Source organism: Tupaia chinensis, unplaced genomic scaffold (assembly GCF_000334495.1).
Source record: "Tupaia chinensis unplaced genomic scaffold, TupChi_1.0 Scaffold000561_1, whole genome shotgun sequence".
NCBI classification, from domain to species: Eukaryota; Metazoa; Chordata; class Mammalia; order Scandentia; family Tupaiidae; genus Tupaia; species Tupaia belangeri.
Window position 1 is genome coordinate 2179182 of NW_006160074.1, and position 7738 is coordinate 2186919.

The following is a 7738-nucleotide window of genomic DNA, read 5'->3' on the forward strand; positions in this document are numbered from 1 at the left end:
AAAAACCCCCCCCCGGGGGGGGGGGGGATGGCCACACCACAATCCCTTCTCCTCCTTTCTCCTCTCAGGATCTTGGGCACGCACGCACACGCACCTGGCGTGAGTTTAAGCCACCGGGGCCCCTGATGTCATATTTAACGTGATTCGCAAGGACCAGGAAGGCCTGGGCTCCCAGGAGAAAGCTGCCTGAGACAGCATTCAAAGCATCCTGCAGGGTTTACGCTGTTCCAGGGTTAGTCAAGAAGGTGCAGGTTGACAGGAGACAACACATGATAACGGTTTTCCCGCCTGAAGCTCTCAGAGAGAGAGCGTGCTTTCCCAGGTTACTTACGTCTGTGGAGGTGGGGCTGGGCAGGGACACAGGCTGGACAGGTGCAGGGAAAGTGAGTGTGGTCTCTGTCTTTTCATTTTCAGGGGAGTCAGGATGACTGGATGGGGGGGATGTTGGGGTAAGGGCTCCAAACCCCAGCACTGCATTGTATTTTGGAGGACGACCTATATACCAAGAGAAGGGAACAAAAGGGGAAAGGGGGAGGGAAAGAGAGGGGGAAAACGATCTTACATACCTTTGGCCAGTGTTCCTCATTGGCTAGCATGGAAAAGGAAGTGAGGTAGCAGACAGAGGTTAATACAGCAGTTCCCCAGGAAGGAGAGAAGTAAAGGGTTACACGTCATTAGAAACAGCGACAAGAATCTCAAAGAAGGGAGGACAGAAAGCTTTGGAGAATGAGAGGTGCTGGCTTAATGAAAAGGCCCCACTCGAGGCCACACAACTCCTGGACTATTACAATTTGGGATTTCTTGTGCAAGAGTTAAGATGTCAAAGCTCAGCGGGAGCCAAGGCCAAGACCGAGAACCTATTTCTGTATCTTGTGTCTGTGGTTCTGGAAGGTCTCCCTGCCAGCATCATTCTTTCAACAGTGTGAATGAGCCTCGGCCCCCACAGACCGATTTATTTAGGAGGTTTGCTTCTCCCCTGTCTACATTTTGGTCATCTCACAGCTCGTGAGGTGGGGAGAGGCAAGGCGAAGGGCCGAAATTCACGTCACCTCTCCTTGCCCCTTCTGTTGCAGCTACTGAGAGAGACTGAGGAGTAGCTGGAACCTAAATGCTAAAAGGATGCTCTGGGCTCAGCAATAAATGGAAGCATTTCTGGCCCCAGTTGCCCTCCCCAGTGAGTGTGGTCTCTGTCGACTCCCCCCAACCCCATGTTACAAACATTCCGATGAACAGGTCTAAGAACCGGGCCTGTTCTAGTCCCAGGGAAGGCCCTGTCATCAGAACTACTCGCTGAGAGACCTGATGTGAGCGAGAGCAGTGTGACCGTGAACGAGCCCTATGGGTCCAGGAAGCCTCCGTCAGCCGCTCTTGCCTCACTGCGCAGCTCAGTGCAGCTCCTTTCCCTCTAAGGGGCAGGGCCACAGCTCCTAGGCTATGAACGACCAGACGTATACGCCCAGAATACCAAAGGGGAAAACAAGCAGAGCCAGAGGGGCACAGAGCAGCCCGTGCGCACTGGAAAGGTGTGCAGCGGGGCTTCGCCAGTGGTTACACTTTACTCTGGGGCCCTGCGCGAGAGCCTTTCCTGCTGGGCGCTACACGAATACTGCCCCTCTGTGTTAAGCTGGCAGCATCTACAGGACAGAGACAGATCTTACTGGTCTGTCTTTTCTGGGGAATTTCAGGGCTGCTAGGAGGAGACGTGGAGGACGAATGCCCCTTGTTCTCCCATGGAAGGCACATCCTAGGTCTTGTGAATGCAGCCTTTTATCCTGTGACCTTGGCAAAAGACGCCAAGGTCACTCTGGCTCATTTAACCTCTGTCCTCTCAGCAGATACTGCCCACCAACAGACCAATTAATTGTGACCTCTGGCTGGGGGGCTCCTCTCTGAGAACTGCATCAGAGATGACCAAAAAAGGAAAAATTCACCAAACACAAGAGAAACGACAACAGAGAACCTACGGCACTAGTAACTGTGGCCCAGGGACCGCAGTGCGATGGCCTAGGGTTTCCCACCTAAGTCTCTTTGGTTACTTGCAGGATCCGGATACTCAGGGTAGATACGCTACCTCTTTCCAGGGGGAGGAGAAGGGAACGGCAGGTTGGAGCCCTGCCCCAGGCGAACGGAGGGTCAGGATGACCCCCAGCTTCCAGAGCTCTGACAGCGTGTGCATACTGGAAATTAGTATGCTGCACCACTCACTCTGCAACCTTTCTAGCCTGAAACTGTAATTCAGGGACACATTATCATGTGGAGAAAGAGACCTTGGGATGTATTACTGACATCAAAGAACAATTTCAGTACCTTGTTTATGAGCTCAAGCCCTGAGCTATTAAGACCTATTTAGACCTGCACCGTAAGAGCTGCTGCTGCTTTTCCTGCCCTAAGAGTAAAGTGGAATACCCACGGGGAAGGTCTGATGTGTGGAAATGGAGTTCTTTAAACATTTCTGCTTTGGGGGGGCCTGTTTTGACTGTGACATTTTCTTCCCTAGTTGGAGATGCCCTCTTCTCAAAGATTCTGTTACCAGTGCGGCTGCCTCCCTCTTTCCTGGGAAGTCTGCAGTTCACAGAAACTTAGAGTCACGCTCTGGCCTCACTGGCAGCAGGACAGCTCAGACACTATTAAGGACACCTTGGCAACAGCAGTGCTCTGTTTTGCTTAATGACGCTAAAACGCTTCCTTTTACATGGTGTCCTGTTCACTATGCTATTCATGGACGGCCTGGTAGGCTTGGGGCAGAAATGCTGCATGAAGCCATTCCCGAGTCAGCTTGCCAGAATCCCAGGAAAGTCAGCTTTTGAACCAGCATACAGAAGTCTAATAAGCAAAGTTCTCAGAGGACAACAGCAACAAAACTGCTTTCAAGGGGTAGAGAAGTTAGGTCCTAGGACAATGGGAGGAGGGAAGGAGAAGAAACACAACAGAAAGCAGAAGCAACAGCAAGGGAGAGGTACAAAATGACACTCACCTCTCTTCCGGGTCCCAGGATGCATTGTGCTGTTTAGGTACGTGACGGCACTCTTCTTACGCTTTGAGGATCGAGGAAGGAAAGGTGACTGGTTGAATTGCGGGGTTACTACTGTAAGAAAATCACACTGCCTGCCCACATGCCAACTCATCCCAAGGTCTCAGTGCTAAAGGACTTTATTATATAGACTTGGCCTTCAGAGAATATTCCAGAGAAGCCTACCTCTGCTTCTGGTGACAGTTATGTTAAAATCAAAATGAATTAAAACGTTAAGGTTGGTTTATATCTGCTCAAACTTGCAGGGCAGCGGGGGAGGGGGACAATAACTAAAGGGGTAAGCAGTGAATAATAGAAATGACTGAAATGTACTGAACCAGAGAAAAACCCATTGCTTCGGAGCCAGGCCAAGTACAACTGGGGTCTCAGCAGGGGTTCAGAGGGGAGATGCTGAGCAAGTCATAAACAGAACCGGAATAGTGAGGGCAGGATACCTCTGGCTCAAAGACTGCTCCACTGTACACTGGATTTGCTGTTGTTCTCCTTTTTCGTTCTTGCCTCTTGCTTTGGATTTCTTGGGGGAGAGCAAAGGTTTGAATTAGAAGACAGGTATGGAGAACTTGGAAAACTCAACTTCACTGTTTTATTTATTGGTTTTCCCAGAACTGGTCAGAGAAGGGGCCAGGCTGTGCTCTGCGGCAGCCTCTACCAAAGCCAGCACACTACTGGACGCCAAAGCGCAGGATTACCCGCCATGCCCCCCGGAACACAAGGCCACCCTGCCGAGGGACGGCTCTCGGGACAGCGCGGAGCAGCAGGCAGCAACTGAGGTCGAGCTGGCCCGATTCCTCCTAGTCTGCTGTGTGTACGGGCCTGGACGGACTTTACCCACTTGAGCCCAATAATTAGGACACATGTAGCTTTGTAACTGTCCTCATGAGTCTGACAACCTAGGGCGAATTCAAAATACACAGGTTTGCCAGAGGAGCACTTACTACTTTGTGCTGTCAAAGAAAAAGAAAAAAGACGAGTTCCCTTAAAGTAAAAGAAGTCAACTAATTCAGGCAACCGGGGAGGTTTCCAGGGTAGCAGTGTGAATGTTAGGAAGGGGAGGGCAATTTCTCCTCTAAAGAGAGAAAGTCCACACTGGTTGAATCATACTCTATTTGTGCTCCAATTTTCTATTCTAGGAATTCAATCAAACAGCATTTTCAGGAGCAAAGCCGTAGGCAAGAAAGAAGTTAGTGCCAAGAATATCTTCTCTTACCTTCTAGATGGTCATGTGTTACCAACCCTAGAGACACCATGAAGGCAAGTTTCTGTGCCAGAGAAACAAAAGAATATAATTCAGCCTGGGTTCTCACGAGCCAACTGTAGGTTCCTAGCTAGACAGGAGGAAAAGCCAGCCCAACGGACTGAACTGGAGGCAGGCACCCGTCAAGCAACTCTACAAGGACCTGGGGTGGTTTCTTCTACTCTAAAGACAGAAACCAGCCTCTTGAGTGACTTGAAGTTTTTTATTCCCTCCCAGGAAAATTCTTTTAAAGGAAAGTGAATTTTATACTTAAAAAACACACCAAGTGGGGCCGGCAGGTAGCATAGTGGTTAGAGGCGCTGGACTCCCACATGGCCGACTATGGTTCGAGTCCCAGACCTAGAAGTTGCTTTCTAGTTTTCTCTCTCTCTCTCTCTCACTGTCTCCTTCTGATCAAATTAAAATAAACAGTCAAATAATTATTTTTTAAGGAATTATTTATTTTAATTGTATTCATTCATTCATTCATTTATGTTTTTTTAAAATTTGACCAGAGAGAGACACAGAGAGAGAAAGTGAGAAAGCAAGCCACCAAGTCTAGGACTAGAACCATGGTCGTCCATGTGGGAGTGTCTAGCGCCTTAACTACTACGCCACCCACTAGTCACCCAAATAAAATAATTCTTAAACAAAAAAAAACCACAAAGTGTTTTATAGACTCCCTACAACAAGCTCCAATCCCAAGTCCCTCATGTGTCATTACTGGGTTGGTCAAGGTTTAATACATTTTACCGCCACTGGTTAGACAATACTAACTCAAAGCTAACTTATTTTTAGGGCCAATAGCAGATGTTTCTGCTTAATACTATGATTTCCCAATAAACATGAACCTAAAAATTATGGAGTAGGCTGGCAGGTGGCATGGTGGCTGGACTCCTACATGGCTGACTGTGGTTTGTGTCCCAGACCTGTTAGCTTGCTTTCTAACCACCCCCCATCCCGGCCCCCTCTCTCTGGTGAGCACACGTGCCCTACAGCAAATTAAAAAATATAATAATAAAAAATAAAATTAAATAAATAATTATTTTAAAATTTTATGGAGTAACTTCTCTCTGAAGAATACTTTTAGAACTCCATCAGAAGGCAAAGATGCATTCGGATAATGCACCCCAAAGCTGAGATGTCGAGATACTTTAAGCTGTACAGAATAACAGATTAATTTCTATTCTCTTTGGCTGAGTGAGGTCTGAGAAGAATGTCTTCGTGTTCTGCTGTACCACTGCATGTAGCTTCTAGATAGAGCAAACACTAACAATTTCTTCTCTGACGAATAAAGAACATCATCCACTGTAAAAGAACTCTAGTTTGTAGAGTTATCTATAGCAGTTTAGTCTTTTAAAACCCTGACATCTTGGGACTAGCAGATGACAAAATGGTTACGTCACTGGACTCCCACATGGCCTACTGTGGTTTGAGTCCCAGGCCCAGAGACTTGAAACTCATGCCTGGCATGTGCGCATGCTTGCCCAAAACCCCAAGAGGAGAATGGAGGAGAAGGGACTGCAGCATGGCCATTCCCCACGAGGGGAGTGATTTCTTGCTTTCTGTCTCTCTATCTTTCTCTGTCTCTCCATCGAGTGCATATGCCCTATAGAAAAAAAACTCTCTCTAAAAAAAAAGACAAAACCTGACATCTTATCCTCAACACTAAGTATTATGATAGTTTGGCCTGAACTGTTAGGCTTGGCCCATTCAAGTTATTATATTCCTTTAACAAGCCACTTGAGAACACAGAAATGTCCTTTACTGGAATCTTCTGAGTCCTGAAGAAATGTTTTCATGACTTTGTATGGGTACCTGTCCTCCTTGCAGCTGGAGTACTCTAGTAAGGATGCAGTTTTGGACTTTCTGCTCATTTTTACACTGCGCATTAAAATGGCATACATGACGAATTTTCACTCATCCTTCCAAATGTAATTAAGATTAGAAGGCTGTCCATCAGATATTGCCTGCTGATAGAGAAGAGTACGGAGTGACACTCAGATACACCTTCTGTTAATCAAGAGGCCACTCACATCCCGCTTACCTTCGCCTACCCAGATCAAGCTCATAAAATGATCTCCCCTCTTACAGAATAGACTTTTTGGGGGAAGAGATTTTTGAGCCTGCTGAAGAGACCGAGAAAGAAAGCGTGAAATCGCCCCCCGGAGGGGATGGCCATGCCACAATCCCTTTCCTTTCATTTTCCTTTCAGGATTCTGGGCATACACACACATGCGTCTAGAGTGAGTTTCAAGCCACAGAGTTTGGGACTTGATCCATGACTGGCCACGTAGGAGTCCAGCACCGTAACTACTACACCACTTGCCAGCCCCAGTAGGACAGACTTTTAATGACACAGTACGGAGTCAAAAATGCCTGCCCCCCACCATCCCCAAACACACACACTCCGAGGGCGGATTCTGTCAACTGGAAGGCGGAACCTCTGCTGCTGCACACGACGGCGCTTCCTCGTCCACACTGTGCACCGCTCAGGCAGGCTACCCTTGGGCGGCTTTGGGTGAGGGCATTTTGTTAACGGTGTGCTCTGTTTTCTCATCCTCTACGCTTGATACTTGTCACTAAGTTTGTGAGAGAGTTTACAAGTTCCTCAGAAATTTGCGTGACTAATATCCCTTTTGGCTCAAGTTTTGGTCCCATTTTTAAAGATAAAATTAAATATTCATTCATTTTGTATCAGGAAGAATTACATTTCATACTTGTTTTAGAAAATCTGGTCTGGCTGAATAAATCACTGCTCTTTTTTTTAAAAAAAAAAGACGTGAAGCATCAATGGCTTCATGCCACTATTTGCCGTAGCTTCCTTACAAAGGATGCACTCAGGACAGCGGGACTCGATGACTGGCCTAGTAAAGCCCATCTGTCAGACAGTTGTCATCCTATTACCTGCCCACATCTTTCTTCTATAGCTGCTCGTGCAAAAGCATCAAACTAAAAAAAATTCTCATTTAGGAACGCACTCACTCGGTCTATATTTGTACCGTGCGCTTACTTGCTGTTTACATGTGGAATGCGACCCTGAGTTACAGGACGGGTGCTGCTACTTTCACCCCTCCTTTATGTCCCCCCTAGTTTTGCTACAGGGCACATGTGCTCACCTGAGAGATACAGAGAGAAAGAGACAGTGAGAGAGTGAGAAACCACCCGCAAGGGGGATGGCACACTGCAATTCCTTCTCCTCCATTCTCCTCTCGAGATTTCGGGCACGTACGTACACACGCCCAATATAAGTTTCAAACTGCTGAGTCCGGGACTCGAACTATGGTCGACCACATGGCAGTTCAGCGATGTAGTCATTATGCCATCTGCTGGCCCCTGGGATTTGGAATTTAAATGCAATATAACAATAATAACAAAAATGTGGGACCAACAGTTAGCATAATGGCTATGTCACTGGACTCCCATGTAGTTGACCGCAGTTCAAGTCCCAGACCCAGTGGCTTAAAACTCAC

The 7738-nt window shown here is 47.4% G+C and overlaps 1 protein-coding gene across 1 annotated transcript in view; it reads right to left on the reverse strand.

Annotated features, from left to right (window-relative positions):
- The window catches only part of PHF21A (PHD finger protein 21A), a 237089-nt gene that overhangs the window by 19134 nt on the left and 210217 nt on the right, over nt 1-7738 (reverse strand). The window contains 3 exon segments of the mRNA XM_027775405.1: nt 332-495; nt 2975-3035; nt 3466-3545. Of these exon segments, the coding sequence (XP_027631206.1) occupies nt 332-495; nt 2975-3035; nt 3466-3545 (305 nt within the window).